A 12375-nucleotide genomic window follows, 5' to 3' on the forward strand; every position below is an offset into this window, starting at 1 on the left:
ATGCAAATTGCCATCATACAAACTGAGGCAGCAGACTTTGTGGAAATTAAATATTTGTGTCATTCTCAAAACTTTTGGCCACGACTGTATGTAAATATGCTGTATTTTTGCCCAGGTTTCATATACAGTGGGGAGAACAAGTATTTGATACACTGCCGATTTTGCCGATTTTCCTACTTACAAAGCATGTAGAGGTCTGTAATTTTTATCATAGGTACACTTCAACTGTGAGAGACGGAATCTAAAACAAAAATCCCCAAAATCACATTGTATGATTTTTAAGTAATTAATTAGCATTTTATTGCATGACATAAGTATTTGATACATCAGAAAAGCAGAACTTAATATTTGGTACAGAATCCTTTGTTTGCAATTACAGAGATCATACGTTTCCTGTAGTTCTTGACCAGGTTTGCACACACTGCAGCAGGGATTTTGGCCCACTCCTCCATACAGACCTTCTCCAGATCCTTCAGGTTTCGGGGCTGTCGCTGGGCAATACGGACTTTCAGCTCCCTCCAAAGATTTTCTATTGGGTTCAGGTCTGGAGACTGGCTAGGCCACTCCAGGACCTTGAGATACTTCTTACGGAGCCACTCCTTAGTTGCCCTGGCTGTGTGTTTCGGGTCGTTGTCATGCTGGAAGACCCAGCCACGACCCATCATCAATGCTCTTACTGAGGGAAGGAGGTTGTTGGCTAAGATCTCGCAATACATGGCCCCATCCATCCTCCCCTCAATACGGTGCAGTCGTCCTGTCCCCTTTGCAGAAAAGCATCCCCAAAGAATGATGTTTCCACCTCCAAGCTTCACGGTTGGGATGGTGTTCTTGGGGTTGTACTCATCCTTCTTCTTCCTCCAAACACGGCGAGTGGAGTTTAGACCAAAAAGCTCTATTTTTGAATCATCAGACCACATGACCTTCTCCCATTCCTCCTCTGGATCATCCAGATGGTCATTGGCAAACTTCAGACGGGCCTGGACATGCGCCTGCTTGAGCAGGGGGACCTTGTGTGCGCTGCAGGATTTTAATCCATGACGGCGTAGTGTGTTACTAATGGTTTTCTTTGAGACTGTGGTCCCAGCTCTCTTCAGGTCATTGACCAGGTCCTGCCGTGTAGTTCTGGGCTGATCCCTCACCTTCCTCATGATCATTGATGCCCCACGAGGTGAGATCTTGCATGGAGCCCCAGACCGAGGGTGATTGACCATCATCTTGAACTTCTTCTATTTTCTTCTATTTTCTAATAATTGCGCCAACAGTTGTTGCCTTCTCACCAAGCTGCTTGCCTATTGTCCTGTAGCCCATCCCAGCCTTGTGCAGGTCTACAATTTTATCCCTGATGTCCTTACACAGCTCTCTGGTCTTGGCCATTGTGGAGAGGTTGGAGTCTGTTTGATTGAGTGTGTGGACAGGTGTCTTTTATACAGGTAACGAGTTCAAACAGGTGCAGTTAATACAGGTAATGAGTGGAGAACAGGAGGGCTTCTTAAAGAAAAACTAACAGGTCTGTGAGAGCCGGAATTCTTACTGGTTGGTAGGTGATCAAATACTTATGTCATGCAATAAAATGCAAATGAATTACTTAAAAATCATACAATGTGATTTTCTGGATTTTTGTTTTAGATTCCGTCTCTCACAGTTGAAGTGTACCTATGATAAAAATTACAGACCTCTACATGCTTTGTAAGTAGGAAAACCTGCAAAATCGGCAGTGTATCAAATACTTGTTCTCCCCACTGTATGTGTCTGTCTTAGCATATTTCTGATTGAATATCTATTGGCAGTATTACCAACTCAGAACTCACTAGGGGAGAGTGGGGTAAGTTGAGCCATACTTGTTTCTAGGAAACCATACACAAAACGAATAATTTGACCAAATATTTAGGAAGAGGTCATCATTTCGTGGAGTATGTGAAGGAAGAAACCACATCGGAAAAAGTGTTAAGCAATTTAGGTCCAGAAAACTGATTTTCACCAAGTCAAATGAATGTGTTAGAGGTTTCCCGATGCTTTTATCTAAACCAAAGTAGATAATTTAAAGATTGTTCTATACATCAGTTGGGGTCTCTATAAGCTTCAATATGAGGTCCTAAACCTAGCATGAAAGTGCATCCTTGTAGTCAAAATATTTGCCTACGGCCATGGGGTAAGTTGAGCCAATGACAAGTTGAGCAAATTGAAGTGCTTTCTTCCCAGGTGTAATGCAAGGCTTATCGCAGGGCCTGGTACATGTTAAAAGTGTTTAAGTACAAAGTGTTTGTTAGGTGTCAAAAGATGCTTAAAGTGATTAAAAAGACAAAATAGCGATTGTGTTTAATTGTATTTGGGAAATAAAGAAAGACGTTGTTTTGAAAAGGTAGTGGTCAATTTTCATTCAGTACATACATTTGTAGGCCACTTAACTTACCCTGTCCCGTGGCTCAACTTATCCAATATACTACTTTTTTTAGACAAGCTATGTATTAAAAACTGTAATATTTCCAAAAATTCTGATTATTTCCAGGGATACACAACATCCTGAAATATTCAGTGCATTTGGAAAGTATTCAGATACCTTGACTTTTTCCACATTTTGTTACATTACAGCCTTATTCTAAAATAGATTTGTTTTTCCCCCTCATCAATTTACACACAATACATCATAATGACAAAGCAAAAACAGGTTTAGACATGTTTGCAAATGTATTAAAACAAATATATAAAAAAATATATCACATTTACATAAGTATTCAGACCCTTTACTCAGTACTTTGTTGAAGCATCTTTGGCAGCGATTACAGCCTCACGTCTTCTTGGGTATGACACTACAAGCTTGGCACACTTGTATTTGGGGAGTTTCTCCCATCTCTCTCTGCAGATCCTCTCAAGCTCTGTCAGGTTGGATGGGGAGCGTCGCTGCACATCTATCTTCAGGTCTCTCCAGAGATGTTAGATTGGGTTCATGTCGAGGCTCTGGCTGGGCAACTAATCTTGTTTCTCAGGGTCTGAAACTCCTTTAGGTGCCTTTAGACAAACTCCAAGTGGACTGTCATGTGCCTTTTACTGAGGAGTGGCTTCCGTCTGGCCACTCTACCATAAAGGCCTAATTGGTGGAGTGCTGCAGAGATGGTTATCATTCTGGAAGGTTCTCCCATCTCCACAGAGGAATTCTGGAGCTCTGTCAGAGTAACCAGTGGTTTCTTGTTCACCTCCCTGACCAAGGCCCTTCTCCCCCAATTGCTCAGTCTGGCCGGGCGGCCAGATCTAGTAAAGAGTCTTGGTGGTTCCAAACTTCATCCATTTAAGAATGTTGGAGGCCACTGGGGACCTTCAATGCTGCAGACATTTTTTGGTACCCTTCCCCAGATCTGTGCCTCGACACAATCCTGTCTCGGCGCTCTACGGACATTTCCTTCGACCTCACGGCTTGGGTTTTGCTCTGACATGCACTGTCAACTCTGGGACCTTAAATAGACAGGTGTGTGCCTTTCCAAATCATGTCCAATCAATTGAATTTACCACAGGTGGACTCCAATCAAGTTGTAGGAGCATCTCAAGGATGATCAATGGAAACAGGATGCACCTGAGCTCAATTTCGAGTCTCATAGCAAAGGGTCTGAATACTTATGTAATTTCAGTTTTTTATTTGTTTTCGCTTTGTCATTATGGGGTATTGTGTGTAGATTGACGAGGGGGAAAAATTATTGAACCAATTTTAGAATAAGGCGGTAACGTAAAAAAACGTGGACAAAGTCAAGGGGTCTGAATATTTTCCAAATGCACTGTATGTAGATATCTTTATCAGAAAGAATACTATATTTCCCTTGACAGAGTGATGCTGATTGCAACAAACATTCTCACCTTACCCCACTCTCCCCTACCTTAGGTAGGTGTTGTGAGTTTCAGGTAGACCGTCCATCCTCATGTTATTGTCTGTTCTGCTCTCACATCTCCACAACAACTTTCAAATGCATTGAATAGATTAACTTTATTTCCAACATACAGTAAAATACATCATAGAACCATTGAAATGTTAAAACATATACAGCACCAGTCGAAAGTTTGGACCCACCTACTAATTCCAGGGTTTTTCTTTATTTCTACAATGTAGAATAATAGTGAAGACATCAACACTATGAAATAACACACGGAATCATGTATTAACCAACAAGTGTTAAACAAATCAAATCCAAACTTTTGAATGGCACTGTACATTTTGAAGAATTGAAAAACAATATTTGCGCTAAAAGACAAAGAACATTGTGTGTTACACATCAGTTGATGTTAGCTGTTTATGTACAATGTTAGATTATGAGATAAAAAACGAAGTTTATGGTAATATTAGAAAAGTGATGATTGACTGGCATTCTTATAGAAATAAATAAATAGCACTAAAAGGCACAATTTCAATGTCAATAAATACTTCCAAGTAAAAATGACATCTGCAATGTTAGACAATGAAAGGTAATGATTCACTTTCTATTAGGAAATACAAAAAAATTAAATCTCCTCCTCACTGATATAAAGCAGATAATTCAGTCAGAGTACAAACAGAGACATTTTCAAAAATTACTTGTATCCAAGACAGTACAGAAAGTAGAAAAAAAATAACAAATGAGAACTGCTTAGAAAAACTATTAACGATTCTACTCTTTTCTACTCTACTGTAATGTATGCATGTTATACTTGGCACTGTAGCCATAAGATAAAGAATTCAATATGAATTTACTTTATTTTTATGTAACACTTTGAACATTTACATTTGTGGCTAAAACATTGCGAAGCGAAAGCAATGTCTTCTTGATCCTGTTACTATCCTACAGAGCAATCAGTTCTAACTGGGCCTTCCCTTAAAGAGTCAAAGAAAAAACGCCACCAAATAATGATATTTTGGTATTAGTTTCATTGGTCTATTGTTGATATAGTCCCCAAAACATTTATGTCAGCAATAAAGTTTATAACTTTCAAAATACAGAAATACTGCCGGTATCAACAACGACTAATGAAACAAACACCAAAAGATCGCTTCTGAGGTAAAACACAATACTGCAGAAGAGAGAATAAACACACAGCACCATCTGCTGGTCAAGCACCCTCACTACAACCAAACCACTTTCAATAAACATTGGTGGTGGTTTAAGGAAGGAGCTAGTTACCACACAATGTAACGCTGTTTGAGTTTGAGAAAAGCAGAGCTCTATCAATTCAACTCCTCTACAATATCAGTCGGTCTATCTTCTCAGATTCACCCTGCACTCTCTCTCTGGTTGTACGTGGTACATACACTATGGGGACAGATTGTGTGTGTTTAGTTTTTGACCATGAAGGTCATGAGCTTTCTGGCGTCCTGTTTCTGACACATTTCTATGGGCTGGCTTGGCTCCAGTGAGGTGCTGATGAACCAGCCGGGGTACATTGCCGACTCGAAGGTGGTCATTGAGAAGCCAGTGGTATTCTTGTAGAAGAGGAAGCGAACTGTTTTTTCCTGAGCCCCGATGGTTGTTAACTGGTCCTCACAGCGCTGAGAAAGAGAAAGAAAGAGAGAGAAAGAGGGGGAGGGGGGAGGAGAAAAGGATTAGGATGATGCGGTGAGGTGTGGGTTTGAGTGATACATGTGAGTGAGTACCTGCATGTGACTAAGTGAGTGAGTTAGTGAGAGACCGACCTCCAACTGTAGGACAGGAGTTGCGCTGTCTGCCTGCTTGGAGCAGGAGAGGTTCCATTGGTCTATCCCTAAGACAACTGGCAGGGCCTGATTGGTGGTGGTGCTAGCATTACTATACTTGGAGAGGTTGAACCTCGCTGAGAATGAGAGAGAAAGAGTTAAATGGCATCTTCACTATTTTTGTAATTTTTTAACATTCATCTATGATGTTGCCGATTTTGGTAAAGGCTGCCTAAAAACAAAGCTTGCAATGTGCTTGCGGTGTTGTTTGGCAGTTAGCCTACCTCTCCGTTTGCCTCCCTGGATTGTGACGGCCTTCAGCTCCATGGTTCTGTGGCAGTACACCAGGCTCTTCTGGTGATGGTCACACAGGCTATACTGCTCGGGGCTGCCAATCTGCTCGAAGGTCCCCCTTTCTTTTTTGGTCACCGCTCCCCTTGGCTCCTGGATCGGGACCATCACACACTCTACACAGAGGAGGAGGGAGGGGGCAGTGGAGGGGGAAAACAGGAGACACAGGACAAGGACCGTCAATCAAATTAATTGTTTAGGGAACTGGGCCTAAAATAACTGAAAAGCAGTACAGTATAATCAAAGAGTATAGAGTCCAGGGTTAGGGGTAAATTTCATTCATATGAGGAAAATGTGGAAATTGAATTTCAGTTTAGTTCCAGAATTGACATGAAACGGCACGGCAGCCTAGGTACCTTCCAGCAGGTTATCCATGATGATGCTGCAAAACTGCTCGTCGGTGCACTCCACGTCCAGAGGAGTGTGTGTGGAGTCGGACTTCCGGAAGGGGTTTTTCATTCGATGCAGCGCAATCACCAGGTGAGCCACCTGTCTCATGCCTCCCCGATGCTGTAGGATAACCTCCAAGTCGAGGTTCAGGGGCGCGTGCAGCCCACAGCGCTCCGTCTCTGGTCCACTCTACACACATACATCAGAAATGAGAGTCCATGTAGAAGGAAAAAAAATCACTACGATTTTTTTTCTTCTGTTGAACATGCCACCACTTAAGGCAATTTAATATCAAAGAGTACCTTATTGGTCCTCCTTATGTAAAAACTAGAGGTCGACTGATTAATCGGAATGGCCGATTAATCTGGGCCGATTTCAAGTTTTCATAACAATCGGAAGTCTGTATTTTTGGGCGCCGATTTGCCCTTTTTTTTTTCTTTACACCTTTATTTAATCTTTATTTAACTAGGCAAGTCAGTTAAGAACACATTCTTATTTTCAATGACGGCCTAGGAACGTTCTGCCTCGTTCAGGAGCAGAACGACAGATTTTTAACCTTGTCAGCTCGGGGGATCCAATCTTGCAACCTTACAGTTAACTAGTCCAATGCTCTAACACCTGATTACATTGCACTCCACGAGGAGCCTGCCTGTTAGCGAATGCAGTAAGCTAAGGTAAGTTGCTAGCTAGCATTAAACTTATCTTATAAAAAAAACAATCAATGAATGACTGTCATTGCTCCAATGTGTACTTAACCATAAACATCAATGCCTTTCTTAAAATCAATACACAAGTATATATTTTTAAACCTGCATATTTAGCTAAAAGAAATCCAGGTTAGCAGGCAATATTAACCAGGTGAAATTGTGTCATTTCTCTTGCGTTCATTGCACGCAGAGTCAGGGTATATGCAACAGTTTGGGCCGCCTGGCTCTTTGCGAACTAATTTGCCAGAATTTTACGTAATTATGACAACATTGAAGGTTGTGCAATGTAACAGGAATATTTAGACTCATGGATGCCACCCTTTAGATAAAATACGGAACGGAATAAACGTTTTGTTTTCGAGGTGATAGTTTCCGGATTAGTCAAAGGTATATGGTTTAGAGAGAAATAGTCGACGCGTTATAATTCCTGTAATAACTTGCGGCTGAATTTGAAAGGGGTTCCTTCGTTATTTTACCGGCCATGTCTTCCATAGAGAATGTCTTGATCTACTTCAAATAAGGTCTGTGTTTCGTGCAGGCTTAAACCGCCTCGACGTTTTGATACCCGTGTAAATCTCACTAGGATAAGGTAACGTTTGTCAACATATTTTCATAAATCCACTCTACAATTTTTTTTCTCTAAGCTTATATTGATCAGAGTTACCTTGTCCTATGGATATCTACACAGTTATAAAATTGGCACGGTGATGTAAGCCTACACGAAACACAGACCTTATTTTAAGTGAATCTAAAAATATCCTATGGAATAAATGAAGGAACCGCTTTTCAGATTTTGCTAGAAGGTGTCATGGGAATTATGACTCGCACTTTGGTTGTCAATTCTTACCATGCCCATTATTAAAATAGGATTTCCTGCATATAGAAATGAAAGTTTTTGTTTTCAACATTTATCACAGGTAACTTAAACTCTATTTTTATTCAAACAGTTGAGAGTATTTGTCTCCTAAGCAGACTCTTCAGTATCATTGTCACTTCAGAGCTGTGTGCGTGTGTGTGTATTTATGTATTATATTAAGTTAAAATAAAAGTGTTCATTGTTCATTCAGTATTGTTGCAATTGTCATTATTACAAAAATGTGTGTGTATGATATATATATATATTAAAACATATATTTTTTTTAAAATATAAATCGGCCGATTAATCGGTATTGGCTTTTTTTGTCCTCCAATAATCGGTATCGACATTGAAAAATCATAATCGGTCGACCTCTAGTAAAAACACACTCAACCTACGTTTGTGATGCTCCGTCTAAAGTCTACAACTGGTGTATCCTAATCCTTGTGGCGCTTGCCATTCTTTTTGATGCAAGGTTAACAAAATGTCTTACCTTCGCATCAGGCGGGCGGTATTCGGTATCAAACTCCATACTCGAATATGAGCTGTAGAGAGAAAACTTAAGATGTTAGCCTAAAATACCATCTTCCTATTCAAACTCAGATAAACAAGCTAATTTTTGTATAGGAGGTGGGTCTAACCATTTCTAAAAACTTTTTTTTTTTTAAATAACTAGACAAACTAGGTTTGTGAAAACTGCATATACACCAGCAAATTGGAAATAGGCAATCTGCCGTTCAAGCAATAACACAGCTGAGGAATGTGGCTGGAGAACTGTAACCACCATCAAATTCATAGACAGGGCTATGGATGCAAGGACTGACATGATATCAAAATTATATATTGAACCATGCGTTGAGGCTATACAGTCTTTGTTTACAATTAAATTTTTTACAAACAATGGAGTAAAACAAGCTATATTCTGGGTTCTGAAGAGGTTTTAAGACAGTTGAACGAATCTCACGAGGCAGTTATATTCTGCAAGAATCAATGGCTATATATCATTCATTTAAAAGTCCAAACATGTAGCAATCTCAAATTTCCCTTTTAAGGTAATGATTTATTCGTGTCATCTTCAATTAGGATATTTGACTGTAGGCTATATATATTTACCGGAAGGGTAATAAATAAATTCAAACAAAAAACATAGTGTAAGAACGGCAATTGATACAGTATTCCTCAGAAATCAAGTTAGACAACCTACCTCGGCAGAGCGTCAGCTAAATCGAAGTCCATGATTCTGAGAGAAAATGCGAACAAAAATCACTGTCATTTGAGATGACCGTAAAATACTTGAAATGAATTGTATTGTATATTTCAAAAATGTATTTTAAAAAGTTAAGTACGTTTTTCTAAATAGCTCACCTTTAGAGAGAGTATATATGCTGGAAGAGTTGTCTGTCGGACTTGAAGTGTGAAACTGGTGTATAACGTGCCAAGACGCACGCTTTAAATCGACTGTTTACGAGAGCATCATAACGACCGCAAGCGACTGCCGAATGACTGATCTAAAAATCACCTTGAATGATAAATAAAGCCTCGTTCTAATTTGTAGATCAGTCAGTCATTCAAAATTTCACCCATGATACATTGCGGGGTTGATCCTCTCGAACACGGCCATAGACTACCTGTGTCTAGAACAGACGAAACCCCCGCACTTCCGCTGAACGTGGTCGAAAAAGTAAACGCACTTTCCAGAGTTTCATCCAAGCTGCCAGGGTTCCGGTCTCGAAGCATGATTTCGACTTTTCGTACAGTCTTACTTCCGTACTGCATTTTAACTGACTTTCGGCCCAGAAAGACAAATTCCACAGATTGCCACATAAAGATATCAGATTTGAAATACCCTAAGAAAACACTTTAGTCATCACCTTTGTGCACAAAACATCCATTGAATTGTACAAATAATTGTCACTTACACGTTTCCATCTACAGTTTTTATGTGAGTAAAATCATACTCTATAAAAATAAATAAATGCAGTCAGATCTTTTTGTGTGAGTAAAATTCATTATGCGAGAAATGGCGGTGGAAACGCCTTTATGCTCAAATATTGATATAATAACCAACTAAGTAATCTTGGAGTCGCGTGATGGTATGGTGTGTGGTCCTCCCACTACGACTTGGGAAACCATGCAGTTTATTAGGCTAGAGATTGACATTTACATTTTAGTCATTTAGCAAATGTTCTTATCCAGAGCAATTAGGGTTAAGTGCCTTGCTTAAGGGCACATCAACATATTTTTCACCTCGTCAACTAGGAGATTTGAACCAGTGACCTTTTGGTTACTGGCCCCATGCATTTAACCGCTAGGCTACCTAGGCCAGTTGAGAACAAGTAATCATTTACAACTGCGACCTGCCCAAGATAAAGCAAAGTAGTGTGACAAAAACAACACAGAGTTACACATGACCAAACATACAGTCAATAACACAATAGAAAAATATATGTACAGTTGAAGTCGGAAGTTTACATACACTTAGGTTGGAGTCATTAAAACCCGTTTTTCAACCACTCCACAAATTTCTTGTTAACAAACTATAGTTTTGGCAAGTCGGTTAGGACATCTACTTTGTGCATGACACAAGTCATTTTTCCAACAATTGTTTACAGAGATTATTTCACATATAATTCACTGTGTCACAATTCCAGTGGGTCAGAAGTTTACATACACTAAGTTGACTGTGCCTTTAAACAGCTTGGAAAATTCCAGAAAATGATCTCATGGCTTTAGAAGCTTCTGATAGGCTAATTGACATCATATGAGTCAATTGGAGGTGTACCTGTGGATGTATTTCAAGGCCTACCTTCAAACTCAGTTCCTCTTTGCTTGACATCATGGGAAAATCAAAAGAAATCAGCCAAGACCTCAGAAAAAAAATTGTAGACCTCCACAAGTCTGGTTCATCCTTGGGAGCAATTTCCAAATGCCTGAAGGTACCACGTTCATCTGTACAAACAACAGTAAGCAAGTATAAACACCATGGGAACACGCAGCTGTCATACCGCTCAGGAAGGAGGCGCATTCTGTCTCTGTGAGATGAATGTACTTTGGTGCGAAAAGTGCTAATTAACCCCAAAACAACAGCAAAGGACCATGTGAAGATGCTGGAGGAAACAGGTATAAAAGTATCTATATCCACAGTAAAACGACATAACCTGAAAGGCCGCTCAGCAAGGAGAAAGCCACTGCTCCAAAACCGCCATAAAAACGCCAGACTACGGTTTGCAGCTGCACGTGGGGACAAAGATCGTACATATCAAGACATCAGTCAGGAAGTTAAAGCTTGGTCGCAAAATGGGTCTTCCAAATGGACAATGACCCCAAGCATACTTCCAAAGTTGTGGTGAAATGGCTTAAGGACAACAAAGTCAAGGTATTGAGGTGGCCATCACAAAGCCCTGACCTCAATCCTATAGAAAATGTGTATGCAGAACTGAAAAAGCGTGTGCGAGCAAGAAGGCCTACAAACCTGACTCAGTTACACCAGCTCTGTCAGGAGGAATGGGCCAAAATTCACCCAACTTATTGTGGGAAGCTTGTGGAAGGCTACCCGAAAAGTTTGACCCAAGTGAAACAATTTGAAGGCAATGCTACCAAATACTAATTGAGTGTGTGTCAACTTCTGACCCACTCGGAATGTGATGAAAGAAATAAAAACTGAAATAATCATTCTCTACTATTATTCTGACATTTCACGTTCTTGAAATAAAGTGGTGATCCCAACTGACCTAAGACAGGACATTTTTACAAGGATTAAATGTCAGCAATTGTGAAAAATTTAGTTTAAATGTATTTGGCTAAGGTGTATGTAAACTTCCGACTTCAACTGTACAGTGTGTGCAAATGTAGAAGAGTAGGGAGGTAGGCAATAAATAGGCAAATAGGCAATAAATAGGAGGTGAAATAATTACAGAGGGAGGGAGATATAAGACACCAGCTTCAGTGATTTTTGCATTTCGTTCCAGTCATTGGCAGCAGAGAACTGGAAGGAAAGGCGGCCAAAGGAAGTGTTGGCTTTGGGGATGATCAGTGAAATATACCTGCTGGAGCGTGCTACGGGTGCGTGTTGCTATGGTGACCAGTGAGCTCAGATAAGGTGGGGCTTACCTAGCAAAGACTTATAGATGACCTGGAGCCACTGGGTTTGGCGACGAATATGTAGTGAGGGCCAGCCAACGAGAGCATACAGGTTGCAGTGGTGGGTAGTATATGGGGCTTTGGTGACAAAACGGATGGCACTGTGATAGACTACATCCAGTTTGCTATTTTGTAAATGACATCGCTGAAGTCAAGGATGGGTAGGATAGTCAGTTTTACAAGGGTATGTTTGGCAGCATGAGTGAAGGAGGCTTTGGTTGCGAAATAGAAAGCCGATTCTAGATGTAATTTTGGATTGGAGATGCTTGATGTGAGTCTGGAAG

The 12375-nt window shown here is 40.3% G+C and overlaps 1 protein-coding gene across 1 annotated transcript; it reads right to left on the reverse strand.

The window, feature by feature from the left end:
- Positions 1-3951: 3951 nt before the first annotated feature.
- Positions 3952-9645, reverse strand: LOC139551735 (interleukin-1 beta-like). Its single transcript, XM_071363043.1, has 7 exons — positions 9317-9645; positions 9156-9191; positions 8445-8496; positions 6355-6577; positions 5932-6114; positions 5648-5784; positions 3952-5503 (listed from the first exon to the last, which is right to left on the reverse strand). The coding sequence occupies exons 2-7, from the start codon at positions 9185-9187 to the stop codon at positions 5291-5293; spliced, it is 840 nt and encodes a 279-aa protein (XP_071219144.1). The 5' UTR covers positions 9188-9191; positions 9317-9645; the 3' UTR covers positions 3952-5290.
- Between the last annotated feature and the right edge of the window lie 2730 nt (positions 9646-12375).

This window comes from Salvelinus alpinus, chromosome 24 (genome assembly GCF_045679555.1).
Source record: "Salvelinus alpinus chromosome 24, SLU_Salpinus.1, whole genome shotgun sequence".
NCBI classification, from domain to species: domain Eukaryota; kingdom Metazoa; phylum Chordata; class Actinopteri; order Salmoniformes; family Salmonidae; genus Salvelinus; species Salvelinus alpinus.

Coding starts and splice junctions, on each gene's coding strand:
- LOC139551735 (XM_071363043.1), bottom strand. CDS start 9,187: ATGGACTTCGATTTAGCTGACGCTCTGCCGAG. Junction 6,578..8,444: donor ACCGCCCGCCTGATGCGAAG/GTAAGACATTTT, acceptor GTATGTGTGTAG/AGTGGACCAGAGACGGAGCG. Junction 5,504..5,647: donor CTCCTGTCCTACAGTTGGAG/GTCGGTCTCTCA, acceptor TCTCTTTCTCAG/CGCTGTGAGGACCAGTTAAC.